The 24,179-nt window shown below is 44.4% G+C and overlaps 1 protein-coding gene across 2 annotated transcripts in view; it reads left to right on the forward strand.

The window, feature by feature from the left end:
* FAM13C (family with sequence similarity 13 member C) overlaps positions 1-24,179 on the forward strand; it is a 141,377-nt gene that overhangs the window by 113,627 nt on the left and 3,571 nt on the right. The window contains exons 9-12 of one of the 2 annotated variants that reach the window (XM_038743632.1): positions 2,427-2,638; positions 14,748-14,843; positions 16,231-16,430; positions 23,020-23,121. In XM_038743632.1, the coding sequence (XP_038599560.1) occupies positions 2,427-2,638; positions 14,748-14,843; positions 16,231-16,430; positions 23,020-23,121 (610 nt within the window). The remainder of the gene's footprint in view (positions 1-2,426; positions 2,639-14,747; positions 14,844-16,230; positions 16,431-23,019; positions 23,122-24,179) is intronic. The other variant, XM_038743633.1, reaches the window with a different exon arrangement.

Below are 24,179 nucleotides of genomic sequence, written 5' to 3' on the forward strand. Positions count from 1 at the left end.
GCACTTACCGAATGCAGAGCACTGTGCACTAAGAGCACTAAGCACTTGAGAGAGTAAAATTTATCAGAGTTGGTAAACATATTCCCTGCCCACAAGGAGCTTGCAATCTAGAGATTGTTATTAATAAGGCAGTGTTAATACCACTGTGTGCCAACTGCAAAATGTTTAGAGTTTTATGGGATTGAAGCAATACTGCAGTGGGTTTACATTGGAAAACGGATTCTAGTTTGGTATTAAAAATGTATCCCCACCATTATTCAAGCCAGGCTTTTAGTCAGTTAATCAATTGTACTTATTGAGCGCTTACTTTGTGCACAGCACTGAACTAAGCACTTGGGAGAGTGTAATATAACAGACACATTCCCTGCTCACAATGAGCTTACAGTCTAGAGGGGCAGACAGCCATGAGTATAAATAAAAAAAATTACAGATATGTACTTAAGTGCCATAGGGCTGGGAGGTGGAAGTGACATAGATGGTCAGGCCAAGTGTTAGAAAGTCTGATGTTTAATGGCTTAAAATATGTTTTGTGGATGTGTTCACTAATTTAAGATTCAAAAGATTTAGTTGCAGTGATGTATTAGCATTCCACATATATCTAGCTAAGTGTAGTTGCCAAACCATAACTGCATTATTGAAAGTTACTTAAAGGTGCAAAATTGTACTAAGACACCACCTCATCCATAAGAGCATTCCCAGAAGGCATGTAGAATATTTTGTCATTGACAATGTCTTAGGTTTCATGTAGGAATCAGTGTCGAGATGAGAAAAGGTCCTCCCAGAATGAAAGGAAGTGCTATCATAAAGCAGGAATAAGATGGGCAAAGTCCATAAAGGGAGTTTGCTTGAATTTATTTGGAAGCAGCTCTTCAAGCTTGCAGATGGCCCTTTTGGAAGACAGGAATTAAATTCAGTGTGACCTGATGAATTGGTAAAATGGGCCTCCAAACTATAATGAAATTCTACAGGGACAAGTGCAAGGTAAAACCCTTTGGTGGGGGAAAAAGTCCAAGAGTACAGTTATAATGGGGAAGAGTGGCTAGTCAAAAGAAAAGTAAAAAAGATCAGGAGGTCATAATGATATGTAGTACTAAATATTGCAATAAGTAAGCACTTGGGAGACAGTAATAGAATGCTAATATGATCCTATTATGACACTATTAAGATGCCATTAAGATGCTAGGCTACTCAGGAATACTCATGTTTGGGTCAGGCCTTAGTAAAATGTGGAGCCCTGTTTGAGTCAGTGCATTTTCAAAAGGATGTAAAAGAATAGGAGGAAATTCAAAGACAATTGACCAGACTAACTCAGTGATTAGAAAACAAATCCTGGTGAAAGGTTATTTGGGACTGGAGAAAAATAGGCTAAGTGGGGAGGAGTTAGCAACCATACTTGCATTGATGAAAAGTTTTGTTAGTGGGATGCTTATTAGATGTTCTCCAAAGTCCATGGAGAGCCCATTAGGAGGAAATGGGCTTAACTTAAGATGGGGTGATTTTAGCTGGATGTTTTGATAAGCTTCCTGTCTCTCAGGGAGAAGAGCCACCAGGAGAGCCTCCTGTGGTAGGATGGGGAATCTCTATTCCAGAAAATCTTTATAAAACCAGATGATCTCCTTCCCAGATTGTGGAAGGAAGAGAGGCAGGGGACTGGCTAGATGATCTTCCCTCAGGTTTTCTTCCAGGACTGTGATCCTGCAGTTTCAAAATGCAAATCTCAGGGTAGTACTTTGCACAAGGTGATGTTTACCTACTCATACATTACTGTGAAATGAATTCCTGAGAAAAAGGTTTTCATCTCTATTACTCTATTTATTTTACTTGTACATATTTACTATTATATGTGTTTTGTCAATGATGTGCATCTAGCTTTACTTCTATTTATTCTGATGACTTGACACCTGACCACATGTTTTGTTTTGTTGTCTGTCTCCCCATTCTAGACTGTGAGCCTGTTGTTGGGTAGGGACCATCTCCATATGTTGCCAACTTGTACTTCCCAAGTGCTTAGTACAGTGCTCTGCACACAGTCAGCACTCAATAAATACGATGGAATGAATGAATGAATGACTCTCTCTCCAAATCCTGTGGTCATGGTCAGGCATGATGTCTGATATCGAAATAACAGAATAATCAAACACTTCCAAGTCCATCTTTATTCATCAGATCTGAATGGTTCATAGATTGTTTATGGCACAGCGTTAAGCTATGATCAGCTCTGAACGTGCTTCCCTTCATAACATTCTTTCATGTGGCAGCTCATAAAGGAGGCCAAAGATCCTCTCTCCTTGACTCCGGACCCCTGCCAATATCCCTCTCTCCCATTCCTCATCATCTATGCCTAGCCAAAGAGATTCACATTTTCTTTTCTGTTGTTTTGTATTATCCATACAAAGCATTGACCGCATGTGTTTGATTTCTAACAGAGCTCAAACTGAAACTATCGGAAGAACAAGGGAATGTGCCTAAGGCCGCACTCAGAAGTTTGCAACATGAGCGATCTGGGACATACAAGGAAAATGGAAAGCCGGAAGCTGCAGGGGCTGAGCCAAATTCATCTGTAGAAGAAGCCCCAGATGTCATGTTGATGCAGCTGAAGGAGAAGAGACAACAGCTTAACCTCCCGGAGGAGATCAAGGTAACTCATATTCTATCCTATGTCTTCTCCTGACAAAATCTTCCCATGGCCAGGAGGGGCAGCTGGGTAGGAACCAAAATACCTGGTAGGTCAACTCTTGGCCTAGTGGGTAGAGCAAGAGACTGGGAGTCAAAAGGAACTGGGTTTTAATTCCTACTCTGCCACTTATCTTTTGTGTGACCTTGATGTTGATGATGATGGTATTTGTTAAGCGCTTACCATGTGCCAAGCACTTTTCTAAGCACTGAGATAGATATAAGGTTATCAGGTTGTCCCATGTGGGGCTTCCAGTCTTAATCCCCATTTTACAGATGACATAACTGAGGCACAGAGAAGTTAAGTGACTTGCCCAAAGTCACACAGCTGACAAGCGGTGGAGCTGGGATTAGAACCCATGACCTCTGGCTCCCAAGCCCGTGCTCTTTCCACTAAAGCCACACTGCTTCCCGTTGCTTGACCTTGGACAAGTCACTTCACTTCTCTGTGCTTCAGTTCCCTTAACTGTAAAATAGGGATTAAGACTATGAGCCCCATGTGGGACATGGAATGTGTCCAGCTTGATTTGCTTATATCTACCCCAGTGCTTAGTAGAGTGCCTGGCATGTAGTAAGGGCTTAATAAATATCATTAAAAAAAAACTCTCCTGAGAGAGCATTAGCCTCTTTCACCTGGCAGCATTTTTCCTACATTTGTCCTCACCCTTGAGAATTACAGCTTTGGGAGGCCACTGCTGACCCCAAGATCTCGTTATAGAAAATGGGTTTGTCGGGAAAGGGTTGCGGAGTGCCACCAGATGTAGAAGGATATTGGGTTGATGGAGCTGCCCTAATCATTCACAGAGGTAGCGAGAAATATGGGATGCATAAAACCACAGAGGAACAGTTTTCTGAATACAAATCCTGCATAAAATGTCCTGCCTCTGGTCTGGAATGCCCTCCTTCCTCAAATCTGACAGGCAATTATACTCCCCTCATTCAAACCCCTAATGAAGGCACGTCTCCTCAAAGAGGCCTTCCCTAAATCCCCCTTTCTTCGTCTCCCACTCCCTTCTGCCTTACCCTGACTTGCTCCCTTTGTTCATCCCCGCTCCCAGCCCTACAGCACTTATGTACATATTTGTAATTTATTTATATTAATGTCTGTCTCCCCTTCTCTAGACTGTAAGCTCGTTGTGGGCAGAGAACTTGGTTTGTTGTGTTGCACTCAAGGACTTAGTGCACTGCACACAGTAAGTGCTCAATAAATAAGATTGAATGAATGAATGAATAAAATGTGCTCGCCTATTTGCGAAAGCTTGCAATAATGGCAGAGAAATGTAATGGTAGGGTTGGGCCTACAGAACTGGCAACCATGTTTGAACTCAAAGCAGAAGGCAGAGAACAGAATGCTGCACAAATATTAACATGTACGGTATGTACCTCTCTTGTTCATGGTTCTGCATTGGGTGGGATTCAATGGCCACTCCGAAATACCCTGGAATGTGGAGGTGGGAAAGGCTCGGTATCGGTTTTAATAAGAGCATGGCAATGAGAATGAAGAGCTATTTCCAAATGAGTACCTAGAACCAGGTTCTGGGACCAGGTGTGGTGCTCAGTGAATATATGGTGGTGATGATAGTGGCAGACAATTGTAAAAGTCCTGTAATCCCATTCCTTGTTTATCCAGAAAGGATAGATGGCATTCACCAGGGTTCCCTGTGCCAAGCTGAGGAAAATGCTGACTCCCCAACTGAAATATTACTGCTCCTTTCAGTGAGGCATTTTGTGTGGATAGTTTCCTCTCTGATGTTTCCATTTGGTGTCTGTTCAGAGCCTGGAAAAATGCTGAGAAATCAGTCATTTCTGCTTCGCCAGCTTGAATATGCTGAAGAGTGATTTCCTTTCCCTTTCACCCATTGGTGATGCTTGAGCATGTTTTGCTTCTGTGGCCTAGAAAATGATATCTCATGCATGTCTCCCTCCTGATAACACAGGAGTCAGTACAACAGAGGTATTCTCGTTAGTCCGTCACCTGAGGCAGCAGATTTGGAAAAGCTCAAAGCCTACATTACCTAGCAAATTAGTAATATGGATTTCTTCTGCTTACCTCTTTCCAAAATGAAACTATTCTGATTTTTATGCTATTTGTTAAGTACTTACTATTTGCCAGACACTGTACTAAGCAATGGGGTAGATACAAGCAAATCAAGTTGGACACAGACCATGTTCTGCATGGGGCTCACAGTCTTAATCCCAATTTCACAGGTGAGCAAACTGAGGCCCAGAGAAGTTGAGTGATTTGCCCAAGGTCACACCGCAGACCGGTGGTGGAACTGGATTTAGAACCCTGGTCTTTCCGACTCCCAGGCCCTGCTGGCTATGCTGCTTTCCCATGGAACCTACATTTGTATCCACCTAGTAATCGAAATAATTTGCCACTAGAACTGTTGTTGCCATCCAGCGTGATTGGGCGCATCTAATGAGCAGTTTTAGTGTTCAACTGTGACCTTACAGGAGCCTCTTGCACCCCACTTCTTGGTTGATATCTAGCATGTGGGCTGAAGAGAGATAAAGAGAGTGAGTTAGAAAGGGGTGGGAGAAGAGAGCAGAGAAGCAAAGCGGGGCCGGAGCACAGACAGCCATGAAGTTGATTGCAAGGAGTTTTTGTTTGATGCAAAGAGACACAGGAAGCAAATGGAGGGTTTGACGGAGAAGAGAGATGTGGGTCGAGCGATGCTTCAGGTAGCTGATCCGAACAGCAGAGTGGACTACAGATTGGAGCGGGGAGAGGATGGAAGCCGGGATGCTGGTGCAGTAGTCTAGCTGTGGCAAAGTCAGAACTCATTCCTGGCTGAAAGTGTTTTGCGTGAAGAGGAAGCGGCAGATCTGGAGGATGTTGTGTAGGGAGAACTGTCAGGATTTAGTAGTAGATTGTATTTGCCAGTTGAAAGATATTGAGGAGTCAAGGGTGACACCAAGGTTGCAGGCTTCTGTGAAGAGGAGGTTGGTTGACTTGATCGACTGAGAAAAGTTAGGAGGAGGAGGGAAGAGTGAGTTTAGGGGGAAAGATGAAGAGTTCGATAGTAGGCATATTTAGTTGTAGCTGCTGGGAGGATATCCAAGTGGAGATATTCTGGAGGCAAGAGGAGATGCGGCATTGCAGGTCAAGGAGCTTACAGTCTAATGGGGAAGAAAGACATTTAAATAAATTACAGGTAAGAGAAGCAATAATAATAATTAATGATTGTGGAATTTGTTGAGCGCTTACTATGTGCCAGGCAGTGTTCCAAGCACACAAGCTAATCAGGTTGAACACAGTCCATGTTCCACATGGGGCACACAGTCTTCATCTCTATTTTACAGATAAGGTAACAGGCGCAGATAATTTAAGTGACTTACCCAAGGTCACACAGCAAACACGTGGTGGAGCCAGAACTAGAACCCAGGACCTTCTGACTTCCAGGCCCATGCTGTATCCGTTAGGCCATACTGCTTCTCAGTGGAGGAAAGGATGTATACATGAATGCTGTGGGGGTGGGGTGAGAACCTCAGTGCTTAGAGGGAGGGACTAAGTGCATAGTGCTTAGGTGAGACAGTAGGGCCAGAAAAAGGTTTGGGGGATGAGAAATTAAGGAAGGCTTCCCAGAGGAAATATTATTTCAGTAGGACTTTGATTATGGGGAAAGTGCTAGTCTGTGAGGTTTATAAGGGGAAGGAGTTCCATGCAGGCAGTAGGGTGTGAGCAAGTGTCAACAGTGGATGTGACAAAAGGGGTCAACAGTGGATGAGAAGGATATGGGAAGATTGGTTAGAGTGAAATTTGCAGGCTGGGTTGTAGTGGGAGAGCAGTGTATCTAAGCGAATGAGCTCCCGAGAGAGTGAGTTTAGAGTGAGAAGAGATAGGAGATAGAGACCCAGAACAAACAGAAAGAGAATGAGGGGCAGAGGAGGAGCCAGTGAATGAAACTGAGAAGGAACTATCAGAGAAGTAAGAAGAGAAGCAGGTTAGAACTATGGCAGCCAAACAGAATCAAACAGTGTTTCCAAGAGGACAGAGTGAACTAGAGTTGAAAGCAGCAGGGAGACTGAGGAGGATCAGGATGGAATATAGACCTGTGGACTTGGCTCCTGGGGAATAGAGTAGGCCTGGGAGTGAGAAGGACCTGGGTTCTAATCCCAGCTCCACCACTTGTTTGCTGTGTGACCTTGGGCAAGTCACTTCACTTCTCTGTGCCTCAGTTACCTAATCAATCAATCAATCATATTTATTGAGCACTTACTGTGTGCAGAGCTCTATACTAAGCAGAGCACTACTACTGTGTGCAGAGCACTTGGGAAGTATAAGTTGGCAACATATAGAGATGGTCCCTACCCAACAGTGGGCTCACAGTCTAGAAGTGGGCTCACATCTATACAATAGGGATTAAGACTGAGGGCCCTATGTGGAACATAGACTATGTCCAAATGATTATCTTGCATCTACCCAGTATGGTGCCTGACACATTATACATACTTAAAAAATACCATAAATAAAGTGCTGTTTCACAGTGAAGGGGTTGAAAGCCAGTCTGCGGAGGATCGAGAAGAGATTTGCTAGAGAGAAAATTAAGGCGGCTGGTATAGTCAACCCTTTCTAGGATAGTAGAGATCTGATAGGATTGAAATCTGGGCTTGTGATGTCTCTTGATTAATTTAGACCTTTCAGCAAAACTTAAACAAGGAATACAGGTCCTAGATGCCAAAAGTCCCTGGAGCCACCACTTGCCTGTTTTGTGACCTGTTGTGTGTCTCCCTCCCCCTTAGACTGTGAATCCATTGTAGGACAAAGACTGTGTCTGATCTAATTGTATTGTATCTACCCCAATGCTTAGTACAGTGCTAGCACATAGGAAGCACTTAATGAATAGCACAGTTGAAAATTGATTTGTGTATTGTTTTTGCTTCTGGGCACTGATTTTTGTCTTGCATGTATGGGGGAATCAATTTTTCTAATTTTGGTACTTGTTAAGCGCTTACTATATACCAAGCACTGTTTTAAGCACTGCAGTAGATACAATTTAATCAGGTTGGACACAGTCCCTGTCCCACCTGGGGCTCACAGTCTTAATCCCCATTTTACAGATGAGGTAACTGAGGCCCAGAGAAGTGAAGTGACCTGCCCAAGGTCACACAGCAGACATGTGGTGGAGTAGGATTAGAACCCAGGTCCTTCTGACTCCTGGGCCTGCTCTATGCGCTAAGCCACTGCTTCCTAGTGATATGAGGCTCTGTTTGCTTTTGGCTTTGTAAATGTTCAGCTGTAAGTAGAATGTGTTCAGGGCGGGCTGCCTGCCTTGTTAATCTGAATGGTGATGATGAGGCTGATAGATGATCTGGCAGCCAGGATATGAGTTTAAATCTTTTTCAGAGAGGGAGAATATTGAAGTTCTTTCTTTTTGTCCTGCTTTCTGCTGATGGAATGAGCGCTGACATTTCTCTAAATTTACGAGGAATCCCCAGCTCTCCTACTGCCACATTATCTTAATGTGCAAATACTGCCAAGCCAGGTATTTACTGGAGTAATGTCATTAATGGTGAACCCAAGCCATCTGTTAGAGATTGTGCATTTTGAATAGATTCTCCAGCTATTGGGTTCATTGCTAGAATATTAAAAAGCTTTTTCTAAGCACTTTTGAGCTATCTACCAAACATGAACACAGGCATCTGCCTTTTTATTTAAAGACATTTTTACAAGACAGCACCTCATTATGAAAGTTGCACGCCAGAGGGGTTTTGGTCATAGATAAATGAGCTTTCTAAAAATTATAGTGGAGGAGACATCCCTGTCTCACCACTGAAGTTCAAAGCTATGATTTTGAAATTATATTCATATATAAATCAAAATCAAATCTATGATTTTGAGAAGCAACCTGGCCTACTGGGTAGAACTCAGGCCTGGGAGTCAAAAGGATCTGGGTTCTAATCCCTGCTCTGCCACTCATCTGCTCTGTGACCTTGATGAATTTAGGCCTTTCAGTAAACCTTAAACCAGGAATTCGAGTCCTAGAAGCCAAAAGTCTCCTGCGCCACCATTTGCCTGCTGTGTGACTTAGGGCAAGTCATTTAATTTCTCAGTGCTTCAGTTTCCTCATCTGTAAAATCAGTGATAGGATCTTGGGGAAGCCACTTCACTTCTCTGAACCTCAGTTACCTCATCTGTAAAATGGGGATTAAGACTGTGAGTCCACGTGGAACATGGAACTGTATCCAACCTGATTACCTTGTATTTGCCTTAGTGTTTAGTACAGTGCCTGGCACATAGTAAGCGCTTAACAAACACCATTAAAAAAAATCTGAAGCCTGATATTTCAAATACTGACCAGTACTGGTGGTGGTTCTCCCAAGGCAAATAGATGGGATTGAATAATGATATTTGCTCAGCACTTACTCTGTGCTAAGCACTGAGTTAGATGTGAGATAAAGCAAACACAGGTCCTGATCCACATGGGCTTCCACTTTCTATCAGTGTGGTGCACTTTCATCCCACAGATCAGATCATTCTGTAGATCGATCAATCAATGGTATTTGATGTATGCTTACTGTGTGCAGAACGTGGGAGAGAGTACAGTCCAACAGTTTGGTTGACACATTCTCTGCCCCAAATGAGCTGTCTAGAGGTGGAACTTAGTTTGCTTTTTGAGTGATAGTAATATTTTAAGAAAGAACACACATGGTGGTGCGTGGCTGTAGAAATTAAACACTTGTAGGTTTCTTTCATTTAATTGTATTTATTGAGCACTTTCTGTGTGAGAGCACTGTTTTATACCCAAAAAAACCCTGGGGAAAGCATCCCTAAATCAATTTCCATTCACCTTGGAAAAAACAGAGAATAAGGTAGTGGAAATTACCAGCAAAGCCTGTGAAGAGCAGGTCCTGTCCTGCTGATACACCTGAGGCAAGATTAAAGGAATGGAGATAATTGAGTCGGGAGAAGTGGAAGCCAAAGGAAGGCAGAGAAGCTCAGCATGCAGAACGAGTAGGGCAATGGGTGCTGATGCAGGAATCCGGTGGGGATTATTTGGAAAGGGTCGTTTTTGTGTTTTTCAGTCCCTAGGCTCCTGCCATCACAGCTCTGGGGCCAAGCAGGTGACACTGCGGAGGGGTGGTGAGGGGGGTGACCCTGGCACAGCTGATCCAGGAGGTGGTGGGTTGGGGCCTGTGGACTTGGGCTGGGCTCCATGGTGTAATGGTGTTTTTGGAGGGCACAGTGATCGCTCTGTGGGCAGTGTGTGTGAACTCTGTGTCACGTTATGTCCAGTGTGTGCTTCTCTTCCTCTCACCCCCGGCACACTCCCACTGCCTCCCAGAGGTCTCAGAGGCAGCAGTAACTGTCATCATGACATCCAATAATGATGGCATTTATTAGGCACTTACTATGTGCAAAGCACTGTTCTAAGCGCTGGGGGAGATACAAGGTGATCAGGTTGTCCCACGGGAGGCTCACAGTCTTCATCCCCATTTTACAGATGAGGGAACTGAGGCACAGAGAAGTTAAGTGACTTGCTCAAAGTCCCACAGTTGATAATTGGCAGAGCCAGGATTTGAACCTATGTCCTCTGACTCCAAAGCCCGTGCTCTTTCCACTGAGCCACGTTGCATCACTCCACCACCACCGCTGCTCCAGCCTGGCCAGTATGACCTGGCCCCTCAGCTGGTAACTCACTCTCTGACTCTCTGACTCTGTCTGGGCTACTCAGACACTAAACCCCAACTGCTGCTCAACACGGGCCGGAGCTCAGCCACTGGGCCATTTCCAGGCTAAGGAGGCACTGATGGCCTGCTCCTTCCAACCCCCCTTCCCTTTCACCCTCTGTCCTTCACTCCCACCTCTGACTCAGGCAGTTGAGAATATATTTGTACAGATTTATTACTCTATTTATTTTACTTGTACATGTTTACTATTCTATTTATTTTGTAAATGATGTGCATATAGCTTTAATTCTATTTGTTCTGATGACTTTGACACCTGTCTACATGTATTGTTTTGTTGTCTGTCTCCCCCTTCTAGACTGTGATCCCGTTTTTGGGTAGGGACCGTCTCTATATGTTGCCAACTTGTACTTCCCAAGCGCGTAGTATAGTGCTCTGCACACAGTAAGTGCTCAATAAATACGATTGAATGAATGAATGAATGTCGCTGGGGTGGGGGGAATTCAGAGTGGGAGCTGGTGGAGGGGATTCTAGGGAGGAGGTGGTCAAACACTTCCTATGGAGAGGGAGGGTGGAGCTGCGCTGTTGGGGAAGGGGTGGGCTGACATTCCGGGTACAGAGTGGGTGGTCTCAGAGAAAGCCAGCCTGCCAACTCCGAGATTCATTCATTCATTCAATTGTATTTATTGAGCACTTACTGTGTGCAGAGCACTGTACTAAGAACTTGGGAAGTACAAGTCGACAACATATGGAGACGGTCCCTACCCAACAATGGGCTCACAATCTAGAAGGGGGAGAGAGACAACAAAACAAAACACGTAGACAGGTTCTAAGCGCTGGTGGGGCGGGGGTGGGGGGAATACAAGGTAGGGTTGGGTTAAATGAGTGCCACTGAGAGTGAACAGTGTACACACACACACACATACACACACACACACACACACACACTCTCTCTCTCAACTTCTGAGAATTCAAGTCAAGGATCAGACGGTGCACAAGCCACGCACGCAGCAGCTTGAGTTGACAAAGAGAAAGCTATTGCAAGGGGAAAAGAATCTCGGATTTTCAACCCGTTCCAAGAGTACTTTGCAGCTCTTTAACCGTGGGCCAGCATGCTGTGCCCCTACCCAGGTTCTGGAAGAGATTAAGGTCCTTGCCTGGTCCTTGCTCTCAGTCCCTGTCCCAACTCATCTCTCACTCTCCAGTCATCCCCTTCATTCCCATTTTCCTTAATGTGGAATCATCCCATAGTCCAGTGCCCTGGGCTGTAGCCTCAAAATCAATCAATCAATCAATCAATCAATCAATCGTATTGAGCGCTTACTATGTGCAGAGTACTGTACTAAGCGCTTGGGAAGTACAAATTGGCAACACATAGAGACAGTCCCTACCCAACAGTGGGCTCACAGTCTAAAAGGGGGAGACAGAGAACAGAACCAAACATACCAACAAAATAAAATAAATAGGATAGAAATGTACAAGTAAAATAAATAAATAAATAAATAGAGTAATAAATATGTACAACCATATATACATATATACAGGTGCTATGGGGAAGGGAAGGAGGTAAGATGGGGGGATGGAGAGGGGGACGAGGGGGAGAGGAAGGAAGGGGCTCAGTCTGGGAAGGCCTCCTGGAGGAGGTGAGCTCTCAGCAGGGCCTTGAAGGGAGGAAGAGAGCTAGCTTGGCGGATGGGCAGAGGGAGGGCATTCCAGGCCCGGGGGATGACGTGGGCCGGGGGTCGACGGCGGGACAGGCGAGAACGAGGTACAGTGAGGAGATTAGCGGTGGAGGAGCGGAGGTTGCGGGCTGGGCAGTAGAAGGAGAGGAGGGAGGTGAGGTAGGAGGGGGCGAGGTGACGGACAGCCTTGAAGCCCAGGGTGAGGAGTTTCTGCCTGATGCGCAGACTGATAGGTAGCCACTGGAGATTTTTGAGGAGGGGAGTAACATGCCCAGAGCATTTCTGGACAAAGACAATCCGGGCAGCAGCATGAAGTATGGATTGAAGTGGAGAGAGACACGGGGATGGGAGATCAGAGAGAAGGCTGGTGCAGTAGTCCAGACGGGATAGGATGAGAGCTTGAATGAGCAGGGTAGCAGTTTGGATGGAGAGGAAAGGGCGGATCTTGGCAATGTTGCGCAGCTGAGACCGGCAGGTTTTGGTGACGGCTTGGATGTGAGGGGTGACTGAGAGAGCGGAGTCGAGGATGACACCAAGGTTGCGGGCTTGTGAGACGGGAAGGATGGTAGTGCCGTCAACAGAGATGGGAAAGTCAGGGAGAGGACAAGGTTTGGGAGGGAAGACAAGGAGCTCAGTCTTCGACATGTTGAGCTTTAGGTGGCGGGCGGACATCCAGATGGAGATGTCCTGAAGGCAGGAGGAGATGCGAGCCTGGAGGGAGGGGGAGAGAGCAGGGGCAGAGATGTAGATCTGGGTGTCATCAGCGTAGAGATGATAGTTGAAGCCGTGGGAGCGAATGAGGTCACCAAGGGAGTGAGTGTAGATTGAGAACAGAAGGGGACCAAGCACTGAACCTTGGGGAACCCCCACAGTAAGAGGATGGGAGGGGGAGGAGGAGCCTGCTAAAGAGACTGAGAAAGAACGACCGGAGAGATAAGAGGAGAACCAGGAGAGGACGGAGTCTGTGAAGCCAAGGTCAGATAGCGTGTTGAGGAGAAGGGGGTGGTCCACAGTGTCAAAGGCAGCTGAGAGGTCGAGGAGGATTAGGAAAGAATATGAGCCGTTGGATTTGGCAAGCAGGAGGTCATTGGTGACCTTTGAGAGGGCAGTTTCCGTGGAATGAAGGGGACGGAAGCCAGACTGGAGGGGGTCGAGGAATCAATCAATCAATCGTATTTATTGAGCGCTTACTGTGTGCAGAGCACTGTACTAAGCGCTTGGGAAGTACAAATATGGCATCATGAGAAGAAGCGTGGCTCAGTGGAAAGAGCCTGGGCTATGTAGTCAGAGGTCATCATCATCATCATCATCATCAATCGTATTTATTGAGTGCTTACTATGTGCACAGCACTGTACTAAGCGCTTGGGAAGTACAAATTGGCAACATATAGAGACAGTCCCTACCCAACATTGGGGTCATGGGTTCAAATCCTGGCTCTGCCAATTGTCAGCTGTGTGACTTTGGGCAAGTCACTCCACTTCTCTGGGCCTCAGTTCCCTCATCTGTAAAATGGGGATGAAGACTGTAAAATGGGGATGAAGACTTGTAACCTCCCCAGCGCTTAGAACAGTGCTTTGCATATAGTAAGCGCTTAATAAATGCCATCTTTATTATTTATTATTATGATGTCACATGACCCTTCTCATGTCTTTTTTTTAAAGGTATTTGTTAAGCACTTACTATGTGCCAGGCACTGTGCTAAACTCTGGGATAGATACAAGTTAACCAGGTTGGACACAGTACATGTCCCACTTGGGGCTCGCAGTCTTACTCTTCACTTTTACAGATGAGGTAACCAAGGCTCAGAGAAGTGAAGTGATTTGCCCAAGGTCACATGCAAGGCCTTGCAGGGCCGGGATTAGAACTCAGTTCCTCTGACTCCCACACCTGTGCTTTTCCTACTAGGCTACACTACTTCTCTTGCAATGTGAGGATCCCAATAGGAATAGGCTCCACCACTCGTCTGCTGTGTGACCTTGTGCAAGTCACTTCACTTCTCCATGCCTTAGTTACCTCATCTATGAAATGGAGATTGTGAGCCCCAGATGGGAAAGGAACTATATCCAACCTGATTACCTTGTATCTACCCCAGCACTTTAGAACAGTGCTTGACACATAGTAAGTGCCTAACAAATGCCATTATTATTATTATTATTATTGCTAGTCATCTGTTGGGGGAAAACAAACAGGAACATTGGCAGAGCAGTGTCCTTTTCTTTCTCATGAACTGGAAGACAAGACCTTCTACTTGAAAAATTAAACAGGCTGTGTTACTTCCCCTGGGTGTGTGTTTGTGTGAACCTCCAGATCCTGAAATTCCCAGGGTGTCCTCTTCTCAGAACCTGGAAACCAGCAGCTCTGGAAGGGGTTGTCATCTGAGTTCCCTCTTGATTCTGATCTTTCTTACCTCCCTGGTTCTGGAGCTAAAAAGGTTTAAGCGGGGCTGGGCTGGTGCTAGGAGTGGGAGAGCCCAGGACACTGTCAAAATTAGAGACAGGATCATTTAGTCAATCCACAGTTGGCAACGGGAGTTTGCGGTTGGGATTTGAGTTGCTGGGGTCAAGTCATTTGGGCTCGTGAGGGAGATGAGACATCTTGGGGTCATGGACCTGGGGCCGGGAAATGTAAACAACCCCAGCATATTGAACTGTTCCTCTCATTTGATGTAATAACACTATTTGTTTTCTTCATGTCGCCTACCGTAATGGTTTCAGAGTTTTGTCTGTGAGAGGAGCAGTGATTGATGTAATGTCTTTCAGGTAGCCAAGCAAGACAAGAGCCTCATAAAGCCTCTCTATGATCGATACCGAATTATCAAGCAGCTTCTGTCAACTCCTTCCCTGATTCCTACAATTGTAAGTCAAAGCATTTTGGGTGAATAAGCCCCACTACTGCAGACCTGTGCTTCCTAATTCTGTCTGGAGACACAACTGAAGCTACAGAAATAGCATGACTATCATGCATACCAAAGTGATATTGTCAACATCATCTATATTTCAATTCTCATGAAGTGGTCACATCTATTTTCTAATCATTCTTGAAAATGCATTATATTCTGTGCTTGGGACAAGGAGGAGCAATGGTTTTTTCATTTGACTTTTGCTAATAGTGTGACAGTTACCCACTTTTTATTCATTCTCTGAATTTTAGTTTATAAGAAAGTTAAAAGTGGCACATTTGTCTTCCAGTAATATTGGACCATATTTTTCTGAGCCAGGGCCAATATATTAGAAAACAAAATAGGAACTTTGAAATGGTTTGTCGAGATCACTTTAAATAAGGAATACACACTAAACTAGAAAAGTTCAACAAATCGTTTTTTAATAGTATCATAGAGAATTAGTTGCATTAACTAGCTGAATATAACACACATTTCACCCTAATTAAAAATGCTAGCATTAGGAACAACTAACACTTAGTATCCTTTAAAGAATAAAGAACTCTAGGCTAGGAATTTTTAAGCCTTAATATAACCCCAAAGGGTAGTGTTTACATTTTCACTTCATTCGAAGATACATCTTCCATCTTCTTTCACACTGGTTAGAGAACAGGTTTTGTATTGGTTTCCAAGAACCTTTGTGCCTCTGCTTTAGTTTTTCTGATTTTGTCTAAAGCCATATTTTCTTTCTCATTTTTTTTATAATTATAACCTCTTGTGTCTGTGTTTCTCAGTTTCATATGATTTAATTCCTTTCGTTCTGCTCTTTCACTATCCTCCTGCTTGTGTCTGTCACTGTGTATGTCTGCCTCTGTTTTGGAATGTGCCTTCCCAAGGATGTGTCCGGGAATGTCAGCAAATCCCTGTGTCTATCTTTTCATGCCAGGGTAATATTTTGTGTGTGTGTGTGTTGTCTTTTTGTCATTTGATTAAAGTTTTGTTTGTTTTCTAACACTATTCCTCCCAGCCCATTTTAACCCCTTGGTTAGAAGCAACCTGGGTGAAGGCAAGCTTTACTCCATTTCAAAATTTCACTGAGTTTCTTGTTTGGTTTCATTTTTCATTTGGTTTGGAAGGTCATAAGAGATTTTCTTACTTGGTTGTAAAAAAAAATCTAGAAAAACCTCATTTAATCACCAGATTCTATTTCACTTTCAGTTCTCATCAGACATATCTGCTAATCCCCCAAGTGTGGGCCCTGAATTTTGGGTTCAAATTCATTGCCAGTGGCATTATCCATCTTTGTTGTTTCAAATTGTATTGAGCATGCTTTTCATCCTTGTTAACACCCTAAATCTTGCAAGAAGGAGGAAGAAGACTCTGATGAAGACGCTCCCCAGACGGGCAATGAGTCTTCCTTATCCAGTCCGGCATCTCACCACCGTGTGGGGGAACACCCAGAGCCCTCTGATGAGGAAGAGCCTCCTGTCGTTCTGCCCCCGGATGGGATGAAGGAAGTCCTTCAACCAGCTCTGTCCATGTCCAATTTGCATGAGGCCACAATGTGAGTGTCCTTCTTTTTTTGTTGTTGTTGTTTTAGTGGTATTTGTTGAGCACTTACTATGTGTCAGACACTGTTATTAAGTGCTGGGGTAGATACGTATTGACCAGTTTGGACACAGTCCCTGTTCCACATAGGGCTCTCAGTTTTAATCCCCATTTTACAGATGAAATAACTGAGGCACAGAGAAGTGAAGCAACTTTACCAAGGCCACACAGCAGACAAGTGGCCGAGGCAGGATTAGAAGCCAGGTCCTCCTGATTCCCGGGCCTGTGCTCTATCTACTAGGTCACACTCTTTCTCTTCCCTGGTGTTTTCCTAATCTGTGTGGTTCACTGTCCTGGTGAGAAATGAAAAGAAACTCCACTGAGAGGAGGAATCACCCAAGCAAATGGTGTTTGTTAAACACTGGGGTAGAAACAAACTAATCAAGTTTAGGACTTAGTCCATGTCTCACATGGGGCTCACAGTCTTAATCTCCATTTTACAGATGAGGGAAATGAGGCACAGAGAAGTCAAGTGACTTGCCCAAGATCATATAGCAGATACTTGGCGGAGCCAGGATTAATACCCAGGTCCTCTGATTCCTAAATCCATACTCTTTCTACTAGACCATGCTAAGTCATAGTATTCCAATGGGATGAGCTTCCCCTCTTGCCTAATGTACTGGACAAGTGGCCACTCTTTCCATTCCCTCACTTGCTACCCATGGCAGGCTGGGTATACCTTACCTCCTTTGTCATTCGGAGTTCCTTTAAAAACAGCTAAGTTGTTTCAGAGGGATGCAAGCCTACCTCACTCAGTCTATAGAAAAGGAGTGATAGAGAGGGCTGTTTTCAGTAGTTATAGAGAGGGTTGGCACCTTAGAGAGAAATGATTGCACACTGGTGTCATATTTATTTCATTCATTCATTTAATCGTATTTATTGGGCACTTACTGTGTGCAGAGCACTGTACTAGGCACTTAGGAAGTACAAATCGTCAACATTTAGAGACGGTCCCTACCCAACAATGGGCTCACAGTATTTCCCAAATGTAGTAAATAATAATAATGATGATGGTATTTGTTAAGTGCTTACTATGTGCCAAGCATTGTTCTAAGCACTGGGCAGGGAGGTACAAGGTAATTAGGTTGTCCCACATGGGGCTCACAGTCTTAATTCCCATTTTACAGATGAGGGAACTGAGGCACAGAGAAGTGAAGTGACTTGCCCAAAGTCACACAGCTGACAAATGGCAGAGGCAGGATTAGAACTCATGACCTCTGGCTCCCAAACCTGTGATCTTTCCACTAAGCCATGATGCTTCCCTGTGCCTCCACATGTGAACTATTCTACCAGCCTCCCTTTCCAGAACTTTGTTCCAGTACTGCCCTTCAGGAAGGTAGTTTCGGTGAAGTTAGTCCAGTTCGAGGCCTGTAAATAGCAGCAGTCTAGTCATTTTTTGTCCGGTTTACAGGGTAGAAGGCTAGAAACAACATAGCCTAGTAGAAAATGCATAGGCCTGGAAGTCAGAGGACATGGTTTTTAATCCCAGCTCTGTACCTTGTCTGTTATGTGACCTTCATCAAGTCATTTAACATCTCTAGGCCTCAGTTTTCTCACCCATAAAATGGGGATTTGATATCTTTTCTCCCTCTTACTTCAGCACTTAGTATAGTATTTGGCATGTGATATTGTTATTATCAATAATATCAAAGTCTGACTTTGTCTTGTGATACACTTTGTTGAAAATACAAGTGACATCTCATAGTCCAGGCATTGTTCAGACTGATCCATCAGTAAGTGAAAAGCTGCACTCCCTGTCCTCACCCTCAGGAGGACTGAGTGTGCTCTGATGACTTCTCCTTTCAATTTGGTTCATCCTCATGGTTAATAATAATAATAATAATAATAATGGCATTTATTAAGTGCTTACTATGTGCAAAGCACTGTTCTAAGCACTGGGGAGGTTACTAGGTGATCAGGTTGTCCCATGGAGGGTTCACAGTCTTAATCCCCATTTTACAGATGAGGTAGCTGAGGCACAGAGAAGTCAAGTGACTTGCCCAAAGTCACACAGCCACACAAAGTCACGCACAATTGGTGGAGCCGGGATTTGAATCCATGACCTCTGACTCCAAAGCCTGGGCTCTTTCCACTGAGCCATGCTGCTTCTCTGGTTGTTATCTACTCTGACTGGGCTTCCTCTCCTTCTCCTTAGCAAGTCTGAGTCCAGAGTCCAGGGGTAGGGTTAGGATAGGGGGTCATTGACCCCCAGTGACCAATGGTTGGAGTCTGTTTCATTCATCAGGTAAGGACAGTGCTCCACCGCCCCACACTTGATTATACTTTTCTTGAATTGCTTCATATTCATTTTCCATTTTGTTCTGTGGTTCTACTATTATGCTTCTCATCTAGCTGTTTCATAGGTAAAATTTTGAGCTGGATGCAAAATGCAGAGGATTTATCCAAAACAGTTTCTCATGAGAAAGTCTAGAATCAAAAAGTGGCCGTAAACCTGGATCGTCTTAATGTGAATTCCCTAACAGTCAATACAATGAGGTGCAGACATTTCCTCTTGTGTCCTTTTAAATCCAGCCAGTCTATCCCTCTTCAGCTAGAGCCCGGGTTGGGAGTCAGAGATTATGGGTTTGAATCGTGGCTCTGCCACTTGTCAGCTGTGTGACTTTGGGCAAATCACTTAACTTCTCTGTGTCTCAGTTCCCTCTTCTGTGAAATGGGGGCTATGACTGTGAGCCTCATGTGGGGCAATCTGATTCCTTTGTATTTACCCCAGAACTTAGAACAGTGCTTGGCAAATAGTAAGTGCTTTAGCAAATACCATTATTATTATTATTATTATTATTATTATTATTATTATTATTATTGTTACCTGTCCTCCAACTTTCCCTCATCCCCTTTTCCCATTTCCCCACCCTGTTCTTTCCTCAGTCCTGTGCCCCACAGCTGTGTCAACCCAAACCTTCTAATAACAATAATAAAGTTTGTATTTGTTAAGCATTTACAATGTGCCAAGCAATGTTCTAAGCTCTGGGGTAGATACAAGGTAATCAGGTTGTCCCACAGGGGGCTCACAGTCTTAATCCCCATTTTCCAGATGAGGCAACTGAGGCACAGAGAAGTTAAGTGACTTGCCCAAGGTCACACAGCTGACAAGTGGTGGATCTGGATTAGAACCCACAACCTCTGACTTCCAAACCCGGGCTCTTTCCACTGAGCCACTCTGCTTCTCTTAATGTTTCCAAACCGAGCAGAGCTATAAAGATGAAATGGGAGTTCCGCATCTCTGTTGATACCAGACATTATAGCAGTTATTACATTTGACAGGAAAAATGTTCCAGCAAGGAAGTTAGATGGGAACATTTTTTAAATTTTACCTAAGTGCTTACTATGTGCCAGGCACTGTTCTAAATGCTGAGGTAGATACAAGGTAATCAGGTTGGACGCAGTCCGTGTCCCACATAGGGCTCACGGTCTTAATCCCCATTTTACAGATGAGGTAACTGAGGCATAGAGAAGTTAAGTGACTCGCCCAAGGTCAAACAGCAGACAAGTGGCAGAGCCAGGTTTAGAAGCTGGGTCCTTCTGACTCCCAGGCTTGTGCTCTATCCACTAAACCATTCTGCCTCTCACATTAGTGGGTGAGACCAGTAATCCATTCAGTGAGGGGAGAGCAGGAGACTCAGAGGAACACCGTGATGGTTGTTCTTGACATTCATTCCTAACATTCATGGGTGTTCTACCTAATATCCCTCTAGTAACCCATTACGGGCTCCTTATCTCTGAATCTACTTCAACTCCCCTTTGACCCACTGGCATTTTCAGCCTACGCAACTTGCTGGGGTAACACTTTTTTGTGGGTTTTAAATCATTCTCAAGCATCATTGGATGTTCCCATTCATTGCCTTCCTGATTTTGTGAACAAGTCCCCTCTCAGCCTTCACCTTTCCTGGCATCTGCATTCTTGTATTTTTCCAGCTATTCCATATAGGGTACAGTTCATTGGAAGTACAGCTCCTTTTAAACATCAAACAAGACTGACTTGTCACCTTGCAAATTCAGCTCAAACAGTGTCAATGGGTTATCTTCAGAAGGCAACAGAATTTCATAAGGGACTGACTTATGGCTCTTTGGAAGAGGCTAAATGAACACAAGATTTCGAAACAGGATAACTGCTCGCTCCTTCTCTCTGTTTTGCCTCTGAACCTCAGTGGAAAATTCTCTTAGCAGGGGTGCAGATTAAAAAATGCTACCTTCCACCCTTTCCCCTTACTGTGATTGGAAGAGCAACTGGAGGACCCATAAAAATAATAATAATACTAATTATTATTATGGTATTTGTTAAGCGCTTGCTATGTGTGAGGCACTCTACTAAGTGCTGGGGTGATACAAGTCATAGTCCCTATGCCACGTAAGGCTCACCAATTCAATCCCCATTTTCCAAATGAGGTAACTGAGGCATAGTGAAGTGACTTGTCCAAGGTCACATGGTAGGCAAGTGGCAGAACCTGGATTAGAACCCATGCCTTTCTGAGTCCCAGGCCCATGTTCTATCCACTAGGTCATGCTGCTTTACCTCTGGCCAGTTTCTAGAGAAGGCTGGGTGAAGCCTGACGACCCAGCCTTTCCGTAGGTGGTGTAGAGAGGAATTCTCCCAATCTCCTCTGAAACCTATCCAAAGGATAGGATAGACAGGACACCTTGTCCTCTTCCAGCCTTCTCCTGCTGTTAGGGATTGGCCACTCTAAAGTGGTTGACAATCTGCTCAGCTAGACTCAAGTGGCAGAGGTTTGGTTGGATTTTCAGTTATAGTATTCCTATGATAGATAAGTGAGAGTGAGCTCTTGTAAAGGGCATCCTAACCTTTCATCATTCAGTGGCATATATTGTGTCCCTACTGTATGCAAAGCACTGTACTAAGCATTGGGGGAACAGTCTTGAAGTATATCCATAGGGATGATGGTGCTGATGAGATCATGTTAGGCTATACAGAAGAGTTCTCTGTATAGAACTCTTCCTGTATAGATTCTTCCTGGCATCCCTAGCATAAAGCTAACTGTAACCTGTCCTTTTTCTACCAAGTACTGTTCCCCCTCTAGACTATAAATTCATTATGGGCAGGAAATATGTCTGCTAATTCTGTTGAATTCTATTTTCCCAAGCGCTTAATATAGTGTCTGCCCCTAGTAAGTGCTCAATAAATGCTATTGATTGATTGATTGTATTAATTTTGGTTTTTGTTAAGCATTTATGATGTGCCAAGCACTGTACTAAGCACTGGGGTAGTTACAAGATAATCAGGTCCACATGGAGCTCATAGTGTAAGTTGGAGGGAGAATAGGTATTGAATCCCCATTTTGCAGAAGAGGAAACTGAGGCATAGAGAACTTAAATGGCTTGCCCAAGGTCACACAGCAGGAAAATGGAAGAGCAGAGATTAGAACCCAGGTCCTCTGATTCCCGAGCCTGTGTTCTTTCCACTAGACCATGCTGCTTTGCTAATTGTACAGGTCAACTAAATTAAGTCTTTGGAATGCATTGGCAAATCACTCATCCTATCCCACCTAGATTACTGCATCAGGTTCCTTGCTGACCTCCCAACCTCCTGTCTCTCCCCATTCCAGTCTCTACTGTATGCAAAGCACTGTACTAAGCAATGGGGAAACAGTCTTGAAGTATATTCTTAGGGATGATGGTGCTGATGAGGCATTCCACTGCCCAGATCATCTTTCTACAAAAACGTTCAGGACATGTCACCGCCCTCCTCAAAATTGTCTAGTGGTTGCTTGTCCACCTTCATATCAAACAAAAACTCCTCATCATCGGCTTTAAAGCTCTCCATCACCTTGACCCCCCTACCTCACTTCACTTCTCTCTTTCTACAACCCAGCCCACACGCTTCGCTCCTCTAGTGTAACCTTCTCACTGTGCCTCAATCTCGCCTGTCTTGCCGCCAACCCCTGGCCCAAGTCCTGCCTCAGGTCTGGAGCACTCTCCTTCCTCAAATCTGACAGACAACTATTCTCCCTCCCTTCAGAGCCTAAGCACATCTCCTCCCAGAGACCTTCCCCCACTATGCCCCTCTTTTCCTCATCTCCCACTCCCTTCTGCATCACCCTGACTTGTTCCCTTTGCTCGTCCCCCCTCCCAACCCCACAGCACTTCAGATATTTGTAATTCTATTTATTTGTGTTGATGTCTGTCTCTCCCCCTCTGTACAGTGAGCTCATTGTGGGCAGGGATTGTCACTGTTTATTGTTGTATTGTACTTTTCCAAGTGCGTAGTACAGTGCTCTGCTCACAGTAAGTGTTTAATAAATACAATTGAATGAATGAATTGATGCAGCGTGCTGCCGACTGGGGGCTACGGATTGGCAGAGTTGCCACATGCTGAGCTGGTAGAAAGAAACGGGGTCACAGCACCAAATGGACACAACAGTGGAATGGATGGAAGTCACAAGTGAGTAGGGGCCAGGGTAGGAGCAGGGGACAAGCCAGAGGAGCTCATGCCTGCTTCTAGGGAGTGGTTCCCTCTTTAACTCTCCAGTATCCCAATAAGCTGAGATTGACAACATATTTATATCTTTCAGGCCCGTGCTGCTGGACCATCTCAGAGAAACCAGGGCTGACAAGAAGAGGTTGCGGAAAGCTTTGAGAGAATTTGAAGAACAGTTTTTTAAGCAAACTGGAAGGTAAAGCAAAATGGGATTGAGCTAAATCTAATCTTAAAATCATATGAGGGAGAATTGACAAAATGACAAGATGACAAGATCTGTAGCTTGTAGGGAAATGACAGAGGTCAATGTGATCTGCAAGTAAAAGATTTGAGTTTATTCCATGACTCTTTTTGCTTCCTTAGTCTGAGATCTGCTTAACCTGCAGTCTCAGAGAAAAATGTAAACGTTAACTCAGAGAAATGTTCACTCTAAATAACTATAATGGGTCAGAACAAATGGTTAAGAAGTTGCTGACTTTAAGTTTTTTTATACATCTCTGCCCAACTCTCTGTGTTCCAGAAATTCTCACACTCACCCAGCCCTAGTCCCATTCTCCGTGCAATTCTTGAGATTCCAAGTAAAGTAAGTGCTACTTTTGGTGCCCTAGAAGTCGACTGCATCATAGCCTGGAGGATTTCCAGCTCCCTGGCAATCTGCGGGTGCTCATACTGAATCCTGAAGTCTCACCCACATCATGGCCACTTTTTAGCTTTCAATGTGGGGAGTGCCCCTTGATGGTGTGGACTTAATCCCTGAACTGGAGTCAGTCAGTCAGTTAATCAATGATATTTATTATTTTTTATAGTATTTATTAAGCATTTATCAGGCACGCTTACCAAATTAGTCAGGTTGGACACAATCCCTGTAATTCATGGAGCTCACAGCCTTAATCCTCATTTTACAGATGAGGTAACTGAGGCACAGAAAAGTTAAGTGACTTGCCCAAAGTCACAGAGCAGTAATTATTGTATGCAGAACACTGTACTAAGCAGTTGGGAAAGTTGGATACAACCGATTTGGTAGACATGTTCCCAAAGACCACTTTCCAAAAGTGGCAGAGCTGAGATTACACCACCTAAATTATTTCTCCAGAGGAAGGTTTTCCCTTCCTTAAACCTTTTTCTCCTGGAAAATGAAAATTACAAATTTTAAACCACTTGAAATTTTCCCAGAAAGTTTCCAAATGCCAGCATCTTTTCACAAAGCTAGAGGGGTCCTAGGTTACCTGTAGAGAAACCTTGGCCACGTAGGTT

Source organism: Tachyglossus aculeatus, chromosome 3 (genome assembly GCF_015852505.1).
Source record: "Tachyglossus aculeatus isolate mTacAcu1 chromosome 3, mTacAcu1.pri, whole genome shotgun sequence".
Taxonomy (NCBI): domain Eukaryota; kingdom Metazoa; phylum Chordata; class Mammalia; order Monotremata; family Tachyglossidae; genus Tachyglossus; species Tachyglossus aculeatus.